This window comes from Patella vulgata, chromosome 5 (genome assembly GCF_932274485.2).
Source record: "Patella vulgata chromosome 5, xgPatVulg1.2, whole genome shotgun sequence".
NCBI classification, from domain to species: Eukaryota; Metazoa; Mollusca; class Gastropoda; family Patellidae; genus Patella; species Patella vulgata.
The window spans coordinates 34,690,800-34,711,487 of NC_065883.2; the positions used below are offsets into that span (position 1 = coordinate 34,690,800).

At 36.2% G+C, this 20,688-nt stretch overlaps 1 protein-coding gene and 1 long non-coding RNA gene across 5 annotated transcripts in view; both read left to right on the forward strand.

Annotated features, from left to right (window-relative positions):
* LOC130012943 (fibrillin-1-like) overlaps positions 1–11,922 on the forward strand; it is an 85,391-nt gene extending 73,469 nt beyond the window's left edge. For 3 of the 4 annotated variants that reach the window (XM_056101148.1, XM_056101149.1, XM_056101151.1), the window contains 8 exons: positions 3,105–3,227; positions 3,899–4,021; positions 5,899–6,021; positions 6,472–6,594; positions 6,929–7,044; positions 9,099–9,163; positions 11,343–11,497; positions 11,767–11,922. In XM_056101148.1, coding sequence (XP_055957123.1) covers positions 3,105–3,227; positions 3,899–4,021; positions 5,899–6,021; positions 6,472–6,594; positions 6,929–7,044; positions 9,099–9,163; positions 11,343–11,497; positions 11,767–11,870 — 932 coding nt within the window. In that variant the 3' untranslated portion in view covers positions 11,871–11,922. The remainder of the gene's footprint in view (positions 1–3,104; positions 3,228–3,898; positions 4,022–5,898; positions 6,022–6,471; positions 6,595–6,928; positions 7,045–9,098; positions 9,164–11,342; positions 11,498–11,766) is intronic. The other variant, XM_056101150.1, reaches the window with a different exon arrangement.
* Positions 11,923–12,562: 640 nt separating this feature from the next.
* On the forward strand, positions 12,563–20,039 carry LOC130012944 (uncharacterized). The gene is made up of 5 exons (XR_008788153.1): positions 12,563–12,736; positions 14,115–14,314; positions 14,786–14,859; positions 16,614–16,667; positions 17,590–20,039. It is a non-coding gene; the product is annotated as an uncharacterized LOC130012944 (long non-coding RNA).
* Positions 20,040–20,688: the final 649 nt, after the last annotated feature.

Consider the following 20,688-nt stretch of genomic DNA (forward strand, 5'->3'; position numbering starts at 1 on the left):
GGTGGTTTTCCCTTGTCAGAGAGAGAGAGAGAAATGGGGTTTAACGTCCACTCGACACAAACTAGGTCATTTCGGGACTAACATATGGTTTAATTTTATTTCAATAATTCGTTTGCGCATAGCGGTCTTTAGCAGTGGGATGAAACTGGAGGACCCGGAGAAAACCCATGAGGTCGGACAGGCGACCCTACTCCTTGTCACGTACAACCGGGGATTCGAAAGCAGGCCAGGCGACTTAATGACAGACTTTATGATACAGCACGCGCACGCTAACCATTCAGCCATCCAACCCCTCCCCCTTCCTCTGTCAGTGTTGCAGGATGAAGGGTCTGACAAGGACCGATGTCTAGTCGTTCGGATGTGATGAACAACCAAGGTTCTGAGTACACATTGGGGTGCATGTAAAAGATCCCTTGGCAGTTGGAATTCGATATAAGAGTAAGCCATAGTGCCGCTGCCCGGGCAAAATTTCCCTCATATCACATTGTATGGCGTATGCCCGTCTTCATTAGCCCAGTATAGGAGCAGAACAGTGGAACGTTAAACCCTATTTCATTTCATTTTGTTTCATTTTGATTAAGGGTTAGAGTTAAGATCATAAACAATCAAGGTTAGGCCCTCGATAAGGGGTAAGGGGCCTCCCCCAGAAAATTTTGAAATTATTTTCCGTTTTTTTCCACCATTTCCGCCATATTGTAAGTTTGTGCCTCTGGCACTCAATGTATCGTGCCCTTTGGGCGCTCATATTGTCATGACCTGCGGGCGCTTTGTGCTCAATTTAGCTTTAGTCTGCTCAGAATAATAAATGTCCCGGTTTCTTCAATGATTAATCTGGTAACGGTGTTTCGGTTGAAGTGTGGGATTAGCCAAGGAAATGGTCTGTTATGGCGAATTCTTGGCATGCCATGCACAGAACTCTGGGTAAACGACTAGAAACGTCAACACTGATTGATTAATCAATGTCTGATGATTGGAGGGGCAAAGTTGGGGCAAAGTCCAAGGTTAAGGGGGCAAAGGCACGAGCTTTAACTAGGGGTAAGGGGCCTCCCACAGAAAATTTTGAAAAACAGGTTGACGGAAATGCAGCCTGGCAGTATTTCAGGCACTGATCGATGAGGTAAAGTGTCAAACGAATGGACTTGCGAATCACGACGAAGCCCACTCAAGAGCGTCAAAGTAGGGAGACCTCTCCCAGAAAATTTTGAAAAATAGACTGCCGGAAATGCTCTCTTACAGTATTCTGTCAGGTACCGATCGTCAAAATAAATAGATCTGACCAGATACCCTCCGTCACCTGATCACTAGTTTATCCGACTAGAGAACAAAATGTCAAACGAACAGACTTGCGAACCTCAATGAATTCCCCTTGTGAGCGCCAAAGTAGCGAGTCCATTGGGGACCTTGCCAAGAAAATTTTGAAAAATAGACTGTCGGAAATGCTCTACAACATGCAAGTTTATGACTGAGTGGGGATGTGGGATTTATTCACCGTAGAAGGTATTGATTACCGAAACGTATCACAAATACTTTTTTTTATTTTCTAAAATTATTGGGGGGGGGGGGGCAAACAAAGGGCAGACCAGATTAATGGGGGGGCAAATGCCCCCCCTGGATGTCATAGGGTCAAAAGCCGCTCGTATGATCGCTGACACGACCTTCCAGTAGAACTTGTCAGATCTTCATGTAGTGTAGGCTATGAAAAGTATAAAAAAATGAAATATAGATCAGTTGCTACGATGCTTGCGTGTGGCCTAATTTTAAGCTCAAAAGTGAAAACAGTGACAATTCTGAGCGTAACTTTTTATTTATGAAGATTTCGACTTGAAACTTTCAGAATACATTACAAATGGGTGGACAAAGCCAATAATGTCGACAAAAATTTTCCGATTATCTCCCCTTTGATACACTGATATATAAATATGATAGAATTATTCTGTTTATATCATCTTAAAAAAAACCATGTTGTATGTTCTTGTTGAAATTCTGTTGTGTTTCTATAAACTTACAATCTGATTAAAACACAGATCCAATTTTGTTTCGTTTTTTATAGTTCAAAATTTCGTTTTTACTACATTTGGATCTCTTTATATCATCTTAAAAAAAACCATGTTGTATGTTCTTGTTGAAATTCTGTTGTGTTTCTATAAACTTACAATCTGATTAAAACACAGATCCAATTTTGTTTCGTTTTTTATAGTTCAAAATTTCGTCTTTACTACATTTGGATCTGGAAGACTAGTTATTTAACTCGTGTTCTGCTTGAAATGAGGGGTCAGCCAATCAAATGGTCTGTCGAATCGAGCGTTTGACCTTTTTCGCGCGGAACTGTGGGTAGACATTACCAGCGATAGAAATCAAAACAAAGCAAAAGTAGATTTAAAAAAGCATAGCGGTCGCTAATTGGTTAATCGAATGACTGACGTTATCGGGTCAAATGTTGCTTGCTTGGTACCTGACGTCATAGAACGTGATCTCCCACTATATAACTTGTTAGATCTACATGTAGTGTAGGCCATCGAAAGTATAAAAAACGAAACGAAATATAGATCTATATTTTAATTAGATTCTTAAACTTATTTTTGGTTGACATGATGGGAGTATAAAGTCACTGAATAGAAATGATAAAACAGATTAGTGTCATATTCCTGAAGCTGTACTGATAGCGAAAACTTGTGTTTGTTTGTACCAACATTAAGTACTTTTCATCTCTGTTGTGTAGCCCATAATATTTATCCATTTTTGTCAAGAAAATCCATGAACTATTATTTGTCAAAACCTTGTTGGAAGCCGTATTTCTATCCAGTTATTTGACAGTCTGTTTCTTTGATCTGCGGTCTTCCCTAAAACTTCAGACTTTTGATTAAATGCAGTAAAAGATGGTGAAAATATTATTCGTCCGTTGCGTGAACCAACAGATAAAAAAAAGATTTGACATGGAATGCATGCTTTTTTTGATTCATATGCATACGATAACCCTTCAGTATTTCGTCTAGTATTACAGATACTTTTTAGGATTAATATGATTTCAAGAGCAGAATTAAACTATATCATAAAAGTAGATATAAACTATATCATAAAAGTAAATTTAAACTATATAATTTTAGATATGGATGAGTGTAAAAATAGTAATATGTGTACTAAAGATAATGAAGTTTGTAACAACACGATTGGTTCATATGAATGTATCTGTGATAATGGCTATAAAAATATATCATCTACGTGTCAGGGTAAGTTATGTTATGGAAGATTTGTTTTCTTTTTCGTGGGACACAGGTATGGAATGGGTTGGAGTCTGTTTTCATATTCTAACCAAAGACAGGTAATGATGACATTCTGGGATCAACTTTTGAAAAAAAAACCCGCCCTCGTCCACCTCTGTTCAAGCGCCACCCTAATCAACAGTAATCAACTGTTAGTATATGTATCTATCCTTTACGATTGATGTTACTAGTTTGTATGCAAGTACCTAGTAAAAGATAGACCACCCCCTTTTAATAGAACTGTGTACATGTCAACATAATTGATGTACCATATTATAACTTGTACAGAATCTGCATTTATATGGAAAGAAAATTAAAATTAATTAATCAGTCTAGATAGCCTGTAGATTAGATAAGAAAATTTCTATTTAACACATGTGGATAATTAAGAGCACTTGGATTTATTTGGGGGAAGGGAGAATGGTCGGTTTTACCTGTGTCCATCCCTACCTACACCCCCTCAATCCGCTCATGCAGTTACATCACGACTTTACCACAAGCAATAGATAGCAATACTAACATAAATGTCCATCTCATTCTCTAAAATTTTCTATTTAATTCTCCAATTCTTCAGCTCTCTACTTTATCAACAGTATACTATGCTACATATTAAGGATTTCTACATATGTATCTTGTAGATATGGATGAATGTTCTATACAAAATGGAGGATGTCAACATGAATGTCGCAACCTAAATGGGACATTTAAATGTGAATGTAGGACTGGTTACGAGCTAACCAATGATACTACCACTTGTATCGGTAAGTTAAAAAAAAACCAACCAACAGAATAAAAGTCATTTCGATTATGGAGCCGTGTTGGGTAATTTGGAAGACGCAGGCTTGCTAGCCTGGAGGTTGTGTTTCGATCCCTGCATTGTCCGAGAAAGTTCATCAAGATTTTCCGAGGTGGTTTTCCCTTGTCAGAGAGAGAGAGAGAAATGGGGTTTAACGTCCACTCGACACAAACTAGGTCATTTCGGGACTAACATATGGTTTAATTTTATTTCAATAATTCGCCTGCCCATAGGGGTCTTTAGCAGTGGGAGGAAACTGGAGGACCCGGAGAAAACCCATGAGGTCGGACAAGCGACCCTACTCCTTGTCACGTACAACCGGGGATTCGAAAGCAGGCCAGTCGACTCAATGACAGACTTTATGATACAGCACGCGCACGCTAACCATTCAGCCATTCAACCCCTCCCCCTTCCTCTGTCAGTGTTGCAGGATGAAGGGTCTGACAAGGACCGATGTCTAGTCGTTCGGATGTGATGAACAACCAAGGTTCTGAGTACACATTGGGGTGCATGTAAAAGATCCCTTGGCAGTTGGAATTCGATATAAGAGTAAGCCATAGTGCCGCTGCCCGGGCAAAATTTCCCTCATATCACATTGTATGGCGTATGCCCGTCTTCATTAGCCCAGTATAGGAGCAGAACAGTGGGACGTTAAACCCTATTTCATTTCATTTCGTTTCATTTTGATTAAGGGTTAGAGTTAAGATCATACACAATCAAGGTTAGGCCCTCCATAGGGCCCCCGCTCCCTGGGACAAGCAACTCGGTGAACGGGGCTCGAAAATGTTTAAAAAGGTACATGGTCTCAAACCTCATTTTGGCATTTGTCTCGGGTTTACTAGAGGTCACTTTGTTAAAACATATGGCATACCTAATACATGTACTGCGTTTTAGTTTTACTGATGTAACAATAATCAGATGTACACGATTTAGACAGGAAATTTTTGGCAAGCAAACAAATGGAAAAAGAAATACTGTGGCCATCAGATGTCAAAATATCAAAAAGAAAATTTTTTCATCACATAAACTGTTCGTTTATGTTTTACAATACCCAAAATGCAAGCTTCTCCGGGAGATATTAGTGACGAATAATGCTGTCATTCGTCGGAAAAAGGTCCGCAAATGGCAAAAATATCACAATTTTTAGAGGCTAATGAAACGAAGGTAAAAGTTTGGCTTTCAGTTTCGTTTTTGATAATTGCATACCAGTCAGCCTACCTAGAGCGATTGATAACTGCTTGCATGATCACTGGCGCCAGAGCGCGACACTGGCATACTCACCATTGGTGTAGCGTTCTATAGACAGGCCCGGGCTATGCCCTGATTACCTATTAGGGCCCTGATACCCTGACGGTGACATTAATTGACTTATCCAGACCACAATCTGCTAGCCTGCGATATTTACTGGATTAGTATCCGATTTGCTGCTCAACTTTCATTCATGATTAAATCATGAATTGGATAATTGAGACTATGTTTTTTATAGTACCGACTTTAGTAATGATGATCGAAGCTAGGTCGAAAATTCAATCGCTGAATTCTCGGTTCAGAGTGGATCAATTTGACTGAAATTTTCAGCAAATTCCCTTTATATTATCTAGTTTTTAACTATTATAGTGAGAACTGCCAGCTCTTTATCTAATCTCTTATAATGTGTCTTTAATTGATTTGGCTACATGTGTTCTACATGGGTGTGTGTAATTGTCCTGTCGATTTTTGTAGCTAATTGGAGGACTACCTGCTTACCAACCGGTAATTAACCTGTTTATCAATATGATAATTCCTTGATGATTTAAAGGCAATGCTTATATGTATACTATTTAAAAATATTTTTACTTGCAGATATAAATGAATGTAATCTTCCTACTAGTTGTACTAGAGAAAACCAGGTCTGTGAGAACAGTCTTGGTACATATACGTGTAATTGTGAAACAGGTTTCACAAAACAATCTGATTCTTGTGTAGGTAAGTTCAAATGGAGCTAATAGCAGATTAGATAGGTTGTAACGGTATATTACAGATGTTTATAATTATGAATTTAATAAAAGTAATGATGTGCTTGTTTATATCTACAACTAATAACAATGACTTATTATTTTACAGATGTTTTTGAATATAACATACCGATGGCTAAATATTTACGGATAAATATGTAGACGAGCTAATGCAGACGAACATAGCCCATGACAGGAAATTTAAACGGGCAGCTGTTCTACGGCCTAATTTTATTCGATTTCCAATTTCCAGGAGATCGTTATCGCACATGGTACCTCAGATTTTTGTCTCACTAGAACGACTATGGGCCCTAGATGCTTTTCCTTGCCACATATTGATGAATGCAGAAAATTTTGGCCATTAAGTACTTTTCTTGTTTCGTTGTTTTGATTAATTGGCATTCTAACTTTGTTAATACAGATATAAATGAATGTGATACAAATAATGGAGGATGTAATCAAGTATGTAATAATACAGTAGGATCTTACAGTTGTTCATGTAATACTGGTTTTATATTCAACAATGACAATAAAACATGTTCTGGTAAGATAATCAAATCAATATTGATGGCTTTTAAAATCCTATTATTGTTGTTGTGCTCGTTCTGTTTTTACACTGATAATATAATAGAATTAGGCTACTTTTTATAGTCGTAGAAAAACAACATATTATATGTTGTTTTTATTTAAACAGCATACTTGTTGAAATCCTGTTGCATTTTGGTAAACTTATTTTTGATTGACATAATGGACATGATGAGAGTATAAAAGACGAGAATTAGAAATGAGAATCCGGTTTAGCTAGGTTCCATGTGTCAACTGGTCAATGTGCGTAATCAATATCTCTTCAGCATTTTTCTTATTTCTGTTTATTTCAGAGGCTGTTAGGACAAATATGACATTAGAAGTAGCAGATGCCTTCAATCAGAGTTTTATTTTGAATGATAAAGACAGCTCTCCGTTTAAGGAACTCGTGAAAACATTTACTACAATTGTAAGTTCATCTTATTTAATGTATTTTTAAAATATTGATGTCAGTCGTCATAAGTGAATGGTTTTGGTAAATTTTTCAGATCGTATTGCCATATCTGCAAAAAGTGTGTAATATTTTTGACAATCTAATTAAAATATAGATCTATATTTCGTTTCGTTTTTTATACTTTCGATGGCCTACACTACATGTAGATCTAACAAGTTATAGTTGGAGTTCACGTTCTATGACGTCAGGTACCAAGCAAGCGACATTTGACCCGATTACTTCGGTCATTCGATTAACCAATTAGCGACTGCCATGTATTTTTTATCTCCTTTTGCTTTGTTTTTATTTCTATTGCCACTAATGTCTACCCACAGTTCCGCGCAAAAAAGGTCAAACGCTCGATTCGACAGACCATTTGATTGGCTGACCCCTCATTTCAAGCAGAACACGAGTTAAATAACTAGTCTTCCAGATCCAAGTGTAGTAAAGACAAGTAAAATCGAAATTTTGAACTATAAAAACGAAACAAAATTGGATCTGTGTTTTAATCAGATTGTATTTTTGAACACCTGTATTTTAACTGTCGTGTGTATCATACATAATTTCTTTAATGGACTAACAATGGAGTTGCTGCAGTAGATGGTATTATTGTTTGGAGATTGAAACATTATGAGATCATTTTTATATCCAGTTCCATCGTCTCCCCTACATGCTGAAAGTAATCACTAGTTGATATTCTTCCATAGGTCAATTATCAAACTATTACATATTAATGTTGTTGACAACATGTAAGTCTATACTGCTAAGTCTATGTATAATTTACCAGAACAAAGATAAATACTTTTATTGAAATAGTAGATGCTGCTTATGAAAATATTGTGATGTCACAAACTTCAAATACAGAGAAACAGCCCAGCCCGAAATCAAATAAATAAACAAAACATACTGAATATATCAAAAAGAAAAGTGGATTCGTTATATGGGAAATTAATTGAAATATTTTGAACTGGTCACGATTTTTTCATATGGACACATATGTTCCATGACAAACATATTTTAACACAATGATATCTATATGTTCGAATTCAATTTACCTCTTTAATTCTACCCGTAACTGCCACCAACTGTTGTATTGTGAGAAAGAATATTAGTAATCGGATTACATGATTGTTAGACTCAAATATTGGGAAATAAAATCTTTAATTTTGAACATATTTATACCTAGAAGTATGTAGTAGTCAACCCCTGCCTTTGGTTCAGAGATTATCTTTAGCTGCTTAATCATCACGTAAGAATAGAATAGTTTTGTCATCTGTATAAAGCATTGGTTTTCCATCAATATCGATAACAATATCCATCTATGACTAATAAAGGAAATAGTAAGATTATAAAAATCCCTATTATTATTTCTCAATAGTATTATTCCTGGCTATTATTGTTTCTCACTAGTATTATTCCTTGCTATTTATTATTCTTCGCTATTATTTCTCACTATTATTCCTCACTGTTTCATATGTTTTAATAAATTGCGCCGCCCAAATAAACCAATAAGATTAAGAATACAATAAATTATATCACCTGATAAACAACCTCAATGTGAATTGTAAAACAAAACCTTCTAGAACAAAAGTAACTCTTCAATATTTTCAACTAAGGGAACAAAGAATAAATTCCACCAAACATAAGAATCTAATCCGAGTTCGTTCAAAACCAAGACCAAAACTTCAACAGCATAACTATACATCACAGCCCATAAAATATTTTTTTTACTTTTAAACTATGTAAAATCAAAACCCGAAATCCCATATTAATAAATAACAAGACTAAACAACGAAATGGACAAACTGAAAATCAAGCAAATTATAACCCCGCTACAAGTATTCCTCATTATTATTGTTCTTCACTATTAGCAATTCTCGGACTAAATTGAATGAGCTTATGATTTAATCAAGATTTTCACCCTGTCAGTATGGTCAAATCTATCATTAAGTTTTAGTGTAATGTGTTCACGTCTATCAACCTTTTGTTTTATTTTCACTTTACAATAATAAATTGTATATTTTTTGCAGCTATTGGAGTACTTTAGAAATCAGTTAAAGAAGACCAATATTGTTGTGTATATTTTTGATATAAAGTAAGTATTATATTTAGATTACATACATATACATGACTAGATAAAAGAAAATGTATATAAATATAAATTCTCATTTACACAATCTTACTTTCAAAGCAATTCATGATAAATCATACCAGTATTTAATTTTGTGAGGCCTTAACAAAATGTCCCAGGATGTCTGTGTGTGTACCTTTTGATAGTACATGTATTTTGATCTGATGGGTTGATTGTAAGACCCATGTTCTATTTTAAGCAGACTTGGCCCAAGAGGTAACTGGTATGATTTATAATTTTAGGCTTGTCCCACTCTCATAATACTATATATACTATTCAAAAAAAGTAGGGGATATTTGATTTTTAAGTGTTATTAAAGTCACCTAATGAAACTGACGAAGAAACAAATGACAAAATGAAATGAAGTTCACATTCATCGATTTATTCCAAATGATCGTTAGACTAAGTAAGGCACAGACTGACCATTATAAGGGTAAAATGATACCCGGGGTCAAACAGCAAAGTTACCACAGCATCACAACCAAGTCAGTAACGGGTAAATCCTCCTCTGTTTGCCAAACAAGCATTGATCCGACGTGGCATACTCCTAATGAGACATCTAAGGTCATTTTGGTCCAGATTGTCCCATTCCTGTTGCAACGCAGCAGCAAGTTCTTGGACATTGGCAGGACGTTGTTGACGTTGACGTAACCTCTGTCCAAGCATGTCCCAGACATGCTCGATGGGGGAGAGGTCGGGACTCAGTGCTGGCCAAGGTAATGTGGTGATGTTCTGTTGTTGGAGGTAACCTGTAACGATCCTGGCCCTGTGACATCTTGCGTTGTCATCCTGGAAGATGAAACGGCGGCCATGACGTCGTGCGAACGGCACAACATGGACTGCCAATATGTTGTCCCGGTAGTACTGGCCTGTAACACGCCCTGCAACAACATGTAAAGCCGTTCTTCCAGCAACAGTGATGCCTCCCCACACCATAACAGAACCACCCCCAAATCGATCATGTCTGATGACGTTAACGTCTTGGAAGCGCTCGTTTCGACGACGCCACACCCTCCTACGTCTGTCCAAAAAATCAACAGTGAACCTTGACTCATCTGAAAACATCACATTGCTCCAGCGTCGATTATCCCAGTGTTGACGATCCCTACACCAACGACGTCTTGCCTGAATGTGATGATCTCTCAAACAAGGCATCACGCGAGGAAGTCGGGCGCGAAGGTGACCCCTATGCAGTCGATTCCGAATCGTCTGGCCACTCACTCTCACACCAGTGTCTGTTTGAAGACGAGCGCTGATCTGATTTGCTGTGATGACACGATTTCTCAAGGCCAAGGTACGGATAAATCGATCCTGGGCTTGAGTTGTCGCCCTTGGTCGACCTGAGCGTGGTCTGTCCTGTACAGATTGTGTATCACGGTATCTGGACCATAGCCTGCTTATGACAGACTGAGAAACATTCATCGTCCGCGCCACAACCGCCTGTGTTGTGCCGATCTGTAGCATGCCAAGGGCACGTAACCTTTCATTTTGGGTAAGCCGACGCATATCAAAATTTGTTTTCTGGTCACTAAAACAATTAAACTGATGTTTCCACCCTGGAATTCAATGCCACAATGACTGTAACATTCAAAGTCAGAGTCGTGCAAATCTTGGGTTGGACCCCCATGATGATCCCAAGCATCACCTGCATTCCATGCGGTAGCTATTGGTGCGTTTGGGCGTCACATGTAACTGGAAATGTTTCTTCTGTTAGGTTCTATATTGACTTTTTTCGTAGTCATTTGCATATTTTAGTATTATGCCCCCAAAATCAAATATCCCCTACTTTTTTTGAATAGTATATTTTGGATTATAGTTTGTTTCATATGGATGGTTTATATAGCTAGCTAGGTCTTCAAGGATAGACTTGTTTATCAAATTTAACTCCCCATCCTGAGGATTTTTCTGCAAAATTTGGCATGATTGAAAGTGGTTATTGGTTATTCACAGAGTGTTAAAATATTGTCAGATTGTTGGGACATGATCCAAGTTAATAGGCCAATACACTGTTCGATTATGCAGGTTTCCTCAAATTAATTATTAGGTGGGTTGTCTTGGCTTGGTTGTTGTGCTCCTTGGTGATTGTAAGAGTTCAACTTTCGAGAATTTAATGAATGTTCCATGTTCTTTTTGTGTTTTATAGGCCTGGTAGTTTGGTAATAGATTATGAGATTATAACAAGCAAATTATCCTCTGATCAATTAGCCATTGCAGTGACACGTTTAGCTAAAGGCGACAATCTTACAATAGGAAATCAAACCTACGATGTAGAATCTGTCAAAGTAAACGGGAAACCAGGTAAGACCCTTGCTACATCTTTTATCATCTAAATTCTAATTTTCAAATACAAATGGATTGAAATGAAATGGGGTTTAACGTCCTATTTATCTGTGCCAACTGGGCTTATGAAGAAGGGAAATAAAAATGAAGATATTCGGTAACCATATAATGTATCTTTAACCTCAATTTAGTAAAACTTTCTTTTAGTATACCATGTATTTATTTTTCTTAACTTACATCATTTTTTATTAGTGTGAAATAATTCAAGTCATTGTGATTATTTTCAGTGGCTAACTTTTCGGTGTGCCAACTATATGAACAATTTAACAGTATATGTGGTGATAACAGTGTTTGTGACACTGATGAGGATGGAGTACCATATTGCAGGTAATGACATTAAAAACTATCATCACATTGATTCAAGTCATTTTCCACAAAGTTTAGTTGGTTAGTTTTAGCCAAGTTCAATTGTTCTTGTTGTTGCAAAATTGTTTCCAATAATGTGATATTAAACAGTGTCAAATGATGTGGTCTTTGCATGTTTTTGTGCCTGTTTTATATTATAATATTGCCATCCTGCAATGAAAATAATTACAGACTGTAAACATATTTTGCCCCTAATGGTCCTATACTGTGTATATATATCTAAATTGTTTGTAAAGATTTTATAAAAAATTATTTTGTATTTTGATCTGCCACATAAAGTATCTACAAGTTCGCCAACCAAAATATCATACTTGATTGAGAATCTTGGTTAATTGTACATCTTAACTCTACATAAACAATTCAGACATGTATTAATATTAACATTATAATTCTGAACCATTATTTTTTTTTTTTCGTTTCAGACATGTGGGTGAGTAACTTTCTTTATTCGACATATTTTTAAAATATTAATTAGAAGAGTCAGGGTGTGTTTATATTATTTGATCAAACTAAAGATACGATATAGCAGATACGTGTTGTCACTTTTCTGGGATGGATTGGAATTCTTGATTATTGGTTTTTAAGGTTTGGTACTAATATAATGTATTAAGAAAAAAGAAAACAAAAGCCGACAGATTCAAGAATTGCTAATTGTTCTTATGGTTTTTTTTCCTTTGTTATTGCAGACTCTTCAATTAGTACTGATCTGATCATTGGTTTGGGTATAGGATTACCTCTCTTCTTTTTACTGTTGGCTGTTGTATTTGTCTTGGTTTACATTAAAATAAAATCTAAGAAAAAGCAAGAAATTGAAAATCTGGTCGGAGAAAGGTATTTGATATTTAACTTTTTGGAATAAAAACAAATAATTTAACCACCTAAATCCTATTTTCCAATAGTGGATTTATTAGAAATAAGAGTGGCTATGAAGACCTGGTTATCCCGAGTGTCAGTGACTAGTTTCGTTCGTATTAACTCTTCAGACTGATTGGACTCACGTGGCAGGCGTTTTTATTTATACTATTCCAAAACTCCGGTGGGGTTTCCATGGTTACTAATAGGCGGGATTACCAGGGTTGGCATCTTGGCGGGGTTTGCGTATTTGTTAACGGGGTCGGTAGCTCGCTTACCAGGGTTACCGGGATTGGTCTCTTGCCGGGATTTGCCAATTTGTTACCGGTAGCTCGCTTTGACAACTGATCGTTTAGGTTGAAGTGCTAGTGTCAATAGTTATGCGAACTAGGATGCCTTTGGTTGGTTTGTAACATTGTTACTTGTCATAACAATAAAGGGATAGTATATAGACAAGGGTGTTGAGGTAACACCCGTGAGAGGGTTAAAAGGCTAAATATAAATGCAAAGTTGGGACACTCAGGGGTAGAGCTTTGTAAAACAAAATTATAGCTGATAGAATATCTTCCGTCAAGATAGTGGTTGATTCCGAGATAAGAGTGGTTATGAAGACCTAGTTATCCCGAGTGTCACAGTGACTAGTTTCGTTCGTATTGAACTCCGGTGACCCCACCTATTAGTAACCATGGAAACCCCACCGGGGTTTCGGAATAGTATAAATAAAAACGCCCGTCACGTGAGTCCAATCAGTCTGAAGAGTCACCGACACTCGGGCTAACTAGGTCTTCATAGCCACTCTTATCTCTTATATTATCTTACTTTCTGCTTACAATCTCGTTATGGCTAATTTTGTTGATCAAATCGGTCGGTTGTGATTCCCCCTTATTCTCTCGGCTACAAAATCTTTATTCTCTCAGCTACACGAGAGATACATAGAATCAAACCAGTCCAGAGCCGATCAGGTTGATAAGAAGTCGCTCATTCAACATTGATACATAACCGAAGGTGAACAGTCCTACCCGTCCAGTTAATGCAACGGACAATCTCACCCCGGTCCACAAAAGAAAGACACATATACTAGTCGCCTCCCACTTCTGATTTCCAAGGCATAGTCCAAACCTTGACTCTCATATAAATAAACCTCTTGGTATTAATTTGTACCTACATCATACTAAACCCCTAGGGGGCCATGTTTTTAACGTTTTAAAATCTAACTACTTTATGGAATCAACGACAAATCTAAACTTGGGCACCTCAACCATTTTTACTTTTATATATATATATATATATATATACCATATCGATCACTCTAGATATGTTCATTTATTTAGTTCTATGTTATTTATATTATATTTAGTGTAAATGGATACCCTTTCGCTTCTTCATTGCCCAAGAGAAGTTCCCACTCAGCTGCCAACTACATGCATTACGTACCTGATGGGTTCTCATCAGTAGGCTCTTCCAGTTCAAGCGAAACACGACCAGTAAACAAGAAACGCGAAGAAAGAGATGATTTCCGTGATTCAGCATGGTATAACAATGGCGGACTGGATAGAGGTAGATCAATTTAACAATCACCATAACTGTTACTGTATAATTTGTCTGTAAAAGGTTGAATATTTCCTAAATGTTTAATCAGAACATAACACAAGTCCGTCTGCGATAGGACTAAACCATATATTCACAGGACAATTTCATTTAAATGCAAAATGGAGGAAATCCAGATGAATATATTTACGGGTCCCTTCATTAATCGCAATCTTTATAAAGGAAAGTGTCTGATAAAGATTTAGTTTGCAGACCTCCTTATTTGGTGATATCCTCAAACCAATGACTATAAAATTAGTACGCACCTTTGCTTCATTCAGCTTGAATTTGTTGAACAAGCCCCCATTATTGGCTGAAATCGATTAGCAAACTACATCGCTTATCCTAAAGCATAGTTAAAATTTAAATAATTACTAATCCAGGATGTGTTTCTTGTAAACAGGATAACACAATTTCTTTTCTTTTTTTGTAACAATAAAGGTGTTGGAAATGAACACCCAGGCTCCAATTTCTCATGGGACTACCTGTATAGAATGTTGCATCCTGACAACAAGGTTAGTAGTCATGGTTACTATAAATAGCATTGCATCCAATCGATCTGGTACACACGTGGACAAATTTGTGAAATTTGGACAAGAATGATTTTCAAAAATTTATATCTTGACTTAATAGGGGTGATGTTGGGTGGGTGGGTAAGTATTTAGGACCAGTTAGTTAATAAAATCAGTTTAACGAATCAAATATATGTTGAAAGAAAATTCTGTTGTCCCCAAAACATTTGTTCGTACTACCATTGTAGACCGGGAGCCCAGGGGGTCAACCTAGCTGAAAAGTGTACCAATTTTTTCCTATATGGTATCAATGTATGTATATCTGGTATCATCAGAATGTAAGTCTGCCGGGTTTCTGGTGGTGGGTGTGGTATTCCACGCCCTAAATGCCATGATCCCCAACTAGGCTAGATTAGCCCAAAAGTGTACCACACGAAAATCTTACTGCAGTGTACCGTACATCTTCAGGTATTACAAAAACACTCTGACAGACATTTCTAGTGTTGGGGTACCCCTGACAGAGCTATGTAATTGCCAGACATTTGTAGTGGTGGAGTATCGCTGACAAGAGTTATCTAATATTTAGACCAAAGCTAGGCTAGATTAGCTGAAATCTGTACCACCTAAAACAGTTTGTGCGGTGGGTTACCCCTAACAGACACGCCGTAAAATGCCACGCCTCCAACTAGGCTAGCTTCGCAGGCACTGTTCCCGTGTTCTAAAAAGTTAGATTTTTAGCCAGGATGCGCAGGATACTAATACCAAGCACGTATGGAAGAGTCGATAAACTGTGATTGCAAGAAATTGATTTTTGGGCAAAAAACATTTTATGGGGCTAAAAATGCGTTTTTGAAAAATAAAATTGTTCCTACAACCGCAGTTTATCGCCTCTTCCATATGCGCTAGGCATTAGTATTCTACGCATCCTGGCATAATTTTTAATTTTTTGGACCACAGGAACAGTGCCGACTAATCTATCCTAGTTGGGGGTCGTGTTATTTTGGGTGTGTCTGTTAGGGGCAACCCACCGCACAAACTGTCTGGCAGTGGTCATTCATAATTCCTGTGGTGGTACTGAACAACTCCAAAGCTGTTTTAGGTGGTACAGATTTCAGCTAATCTAGCCTAGCTTTGGTCTGGAAATTATATAACTCTTGTCAGGGATACTTCATCACTACAAATGTCTGGCAATTACATAGCTCTGTCAGGGGGACCCCACCACTAGAAATGTCTGCCAGTGTTTTTGTAATACCTGAAGATGTACGGTACATTGCTGTGCGATTTTCATGTGGTACACTTTTGAGCTAATCTAGACTAGTTGGGGGGCATGGCATTTTGGGCGTGGAATACCACACCCACCACCAGAAACCCGGCAGACTTACATTCTGATGATACCAGATATACATACATTGATACCATATAGGAGAAAATTGGTACACTTTTCAGCTAGGTTAACCCCCTGGGCTCCTGCTCTATTGGTAATTCATGTGTACTTTCGTAGGCTGTACATGTCCTAGACAGTGACAGCATTCAAAGATATGTAGGCGGAAACGCACAATTCTTGTCTCTAGTAGTATGGAAGTTATTTAACAGTCTGTTTACTCCAAGAAAGGCATTTCTCGAATAGTTGCATAAATTAAATACTATTTTTCACTCTTCTCATATCAGATGCTTCTCATATCAAACGCTACTCTAGCATAATTAATCATTTTTACCAGCTCCACCATATTCAATTTGCATGTACTGTGTCTTTATAGTTTGAAATTCGACGACCAAAAGTAGCTGAATCGCCAAAGCCTCCGTTTACACAGGTAAGTGTAGAAGTTTGAAGGATTTCGTAAAGAAAATAAACCATATATTATCACTTTACAGTTTGGACACATTATTCCCTATGTTTCTGTGTTTATTTGATCTATATGTTTTGTAGAGTTGTTCTCTTTACGACCTCATCCATAAATAAAAACAAATCACCAATTATCAGATTACCCTTGCCCTACCCCAATATATGTTTTAGTTTAGATTAATTAGAGTAATCGAACTGTCTTTTCTGCGAGTTATTTCCCTTCTCTCCGAGGGCTTTTTTTTCTGTTTAATCGTCGTGTTGGTCAGCCATATTTTATGTACACATGTTCTCTCATAATATAAACTAATAGTTTATCTTAGCCTTTGTTTACTTACGAGACACTATTACTACGTCCTCAACTGGCGCTATTACACTATTCGATTCAGTGTTTTGCAATGGAATCTGTTATTTTGTATTTAAATTCATGACACAGTTGTTATTTTAGTAGGCACACACATTCTTGTATTCGAAGTTTACTATGCTTATCTTATATATTATGATCAGGTTTTCATTCATCTACAGGGGGGGTAGATGGCCGAATGGTTAGCATGTGTGCGCAGTATCATAAGGCCTGTCATTGAGTCAACTGGCGTGGTTTTGAATCCTCGGTTGTACGTGACAAGGAGTAGGGTAGCCTGTCCAACCTCGTGGGTTTTCTCCAAGTCCTCCCAGCTCCCACTGCTAAAGACCCCTACGCGCAAGGGAATTATTGAAATAAAATTAAAAACCATATGTTATTCCGAAAATGATCTAGTTTGTGTCGAGTGGACGTAAAACCCCATTTCTCTCTCTCTCATTCATCTACAAATACTGGGTGACCATTTCATGACAATTGTTCTATATATATATGTTACCGTTTTGGTTAAATACTATTCTTATTCTATTTTTAGAGTAAGCGACAATCGGCTGCCTAAATGAATATGATGTGATAATTCCAAGATTAAAGAGATGGCCAAAAAAAACAAGATTAACAAGATATTATATAAATTAACAAGAGGGTTTTCAATCATATTATACAATAGGTCTATGTTATTTTTATATTTTATATTTGAAAGCTCATACAAATTATGATATTATTTGTTGAGAGATTGCTTTTATGGATTGTGGTAATAGTATATTGGTTTAGGTGAACTATGATGAAAGAATTCAGCTTACGTTGGCAGGACCAACATTATTTTATTACATAAAAATTCAATATAGGTTTTGATATACTCATATAAATATATATTCATACATCAACTATTATTTGTTATTCCATTTTGTTATTCATCCTTAATAACTTTATTGATTAGTTGTTGTCTTTTGTTACATTTTAGTGATTTAAACATAAAATGTAATATATTTTGTAATAGATGATATCCTCATCCTCAACAATTCAGAGTTTGAAATATAAAGTGAAATTTATAGAGTTGGCCAAAAACAAAATGTTACCCATTCTGAGAAGGGGTGCATGGATTAACCATGTCATTAATTATTGAACCGTGTTCAGAAATACATGTAGTGACAAAATAGTAGACTGTTAGTATCGAATAAAAACTTCATGCTTCTGTGACATTTGTCTGAAATTTTTTTTATTAAAGTATGTACATTTAAAAAAGTAGTGTACAATAAGAATAAGTAACAGTTTGTGGTCCACCCTGTATAGTTGAATAGATCAGAGTTTGAAATATAAAGTGAAATATATGTTTTAATAGATGATATCAGTGTTAGAAATGTAAAATTTTCTCAATATATTGTTTAATAGCTGATGATATCCTCAACAGTTCCGTTTTGGAAATATAAAATCAAAATACCAATCTTACAAAACCTTTGTTAAAAAACATTTCTCCAAATTCATATAACCTGAATATTATGAAGTTATGGACTGTCAGATGCCAGGCATACAATAAATAACCATGCAATAAGTTGGCTAATACCAGACAATGATAATTATTTTAAGAAACAATTGTTAATATTAGTATATACATGTCGAAATAAGACAACAAATAAAGAAATAAGAATGAAGAACAAATAATTAAGAAAACTGAATAAAGATCTGTTTGGTCTTCCATAGTTAGGTTGTTGTATCATCCAGGTTTAGTTTAAGATTAGAGTAAAAGAAAGTCGTCACCATTATGTTTTCCACTTAAAACTGCCATGTTTGGTACAGAGGTGCACTAACTGATATCTATAAAAATGGACGGTAATCTCCAAAATTGAACTTTGACCTTATTAAAACATGGTGGATATAAATGCAATGATTTTCTGAACATATCAACTTTAACATCATATTATCCACTTGATTTGATACTTCTTTGTTGTTTATTACAAAGTCAGTTTATTGTGTGTCTTAAAAGATGGTTGCCGAGGTGTTAAACACTGTTCCTTTTCATCTCACTGATACCAAATAATGCTGGCTATGTTCAAATGTTTTTATGTTTGTTATTTGATGTAACCATTACACTAACTGGGTATTTACGATATATTTCCATGAGGGTCAAATATAATAATATACTTAATTTTTTGTAACAAATACAAAAGTAATTCATTCTTTTTTTTTGTAATTACATGTAATGTTATGTACACTTGTTCCTGACACTTGTTGTTGGACTGTACATACAGTTGGTATTGTTTTTATTATTGAAGCACAAGATTAGGATTATGGAACACAAGTGAATTGTATCTACCCTACCTGATTCATCACTGAACGCCCAACATTTTATCTTGTGAAAACCGTTATCTCAGACACTAAAGGGAAAGTCTGAGCTCTAAAAGAAAAATACAAACAAAAATTGAACTTTGGTTATATTCTAGACATCTCACTTCACATTACTAAGAAAATCACATTACCAATTTCTGATAAGGGGTTTGGTAGAAATATTCATTTTTCTTTTCTATCTAGTGGCTGCAAACCCACCTGCATATGCATGTGACTTTAGAACATATTTTGATGGCGCTGGTTCCCAATCTAGATTTTTTAAATTAGATTTACCATGTCAATGTGATAGCATTATTTACATAGTGTATTCATATTGTCCAGCACCCAATTTCAAATCAAATTTCAGCTTGAATAAAGTACACAGAAGATCAGTGTACTATCTAAGACAAGAATGCCATATCTTGTGAGCTTGATTTGAAAAGTCAAAACAATGAGTATGGGCCAGCCATTCAATCATTAGGGAGCTGCAATTATTTTTTATTAGTGAAGAAAATGTTTTGGATATTTTCTACTGGCACTCTCTGTCTATAACGATTACGCCATTCTTTATCTATAGTCTACAGTCCAACTGATTGTATATTTACAGTATAAACCAGGTATCATATTTTATAACCTCATTTAATAAAATATAACCGTCCAAAACTTGTCTGTGTTTTATTTTCAAAGTCCCATGTTAGTAGATATATAGTCAGAAGACATAGTTAGGTTCTAGATATGCTTATCAGAAGACTAAAATTCCTAAATTATATTATGGGGATAATAGATATATTTACCCCGATACAGAAACATGATCGCGTTAAAAGGGGGATATATACTATTTAAATAAAAGGTTTGAATAATACTCACTATACAAATGGGTGCAGTTTACACGAAACCAAAATCGATAACAAAAACCCTTATATTTTATAAACTGTACGCACACACAACAGCTTACCCGAAAGGAATCTTGGACGTTGACAAAATGCCTTCAAGCATTCTATCATTCTATCGTGTTCACAAGGTTTTTGGAAAAGGAGGTAACACCAGAACTGTAGGTCATGAAACGATGAATATTTAAAGGATTCGTCCGGCCATTACCCCAATGTTTAACACCATATGTTTTGTCCTCTTATGACTTCAATATATGCTTTACATCAAATTCGAAAACTATCTGTGAAAACCGTAGTCTCTATATCGTTCACAAGGTTTGCGGAAAAGGGAGCATCTACAAAAGACACGTCGCGGAACGCTGATTATCGATAGTTCGTCTTCTTATTACCCAAATTCTTCCCTCCACATTTGAAAAAGATGG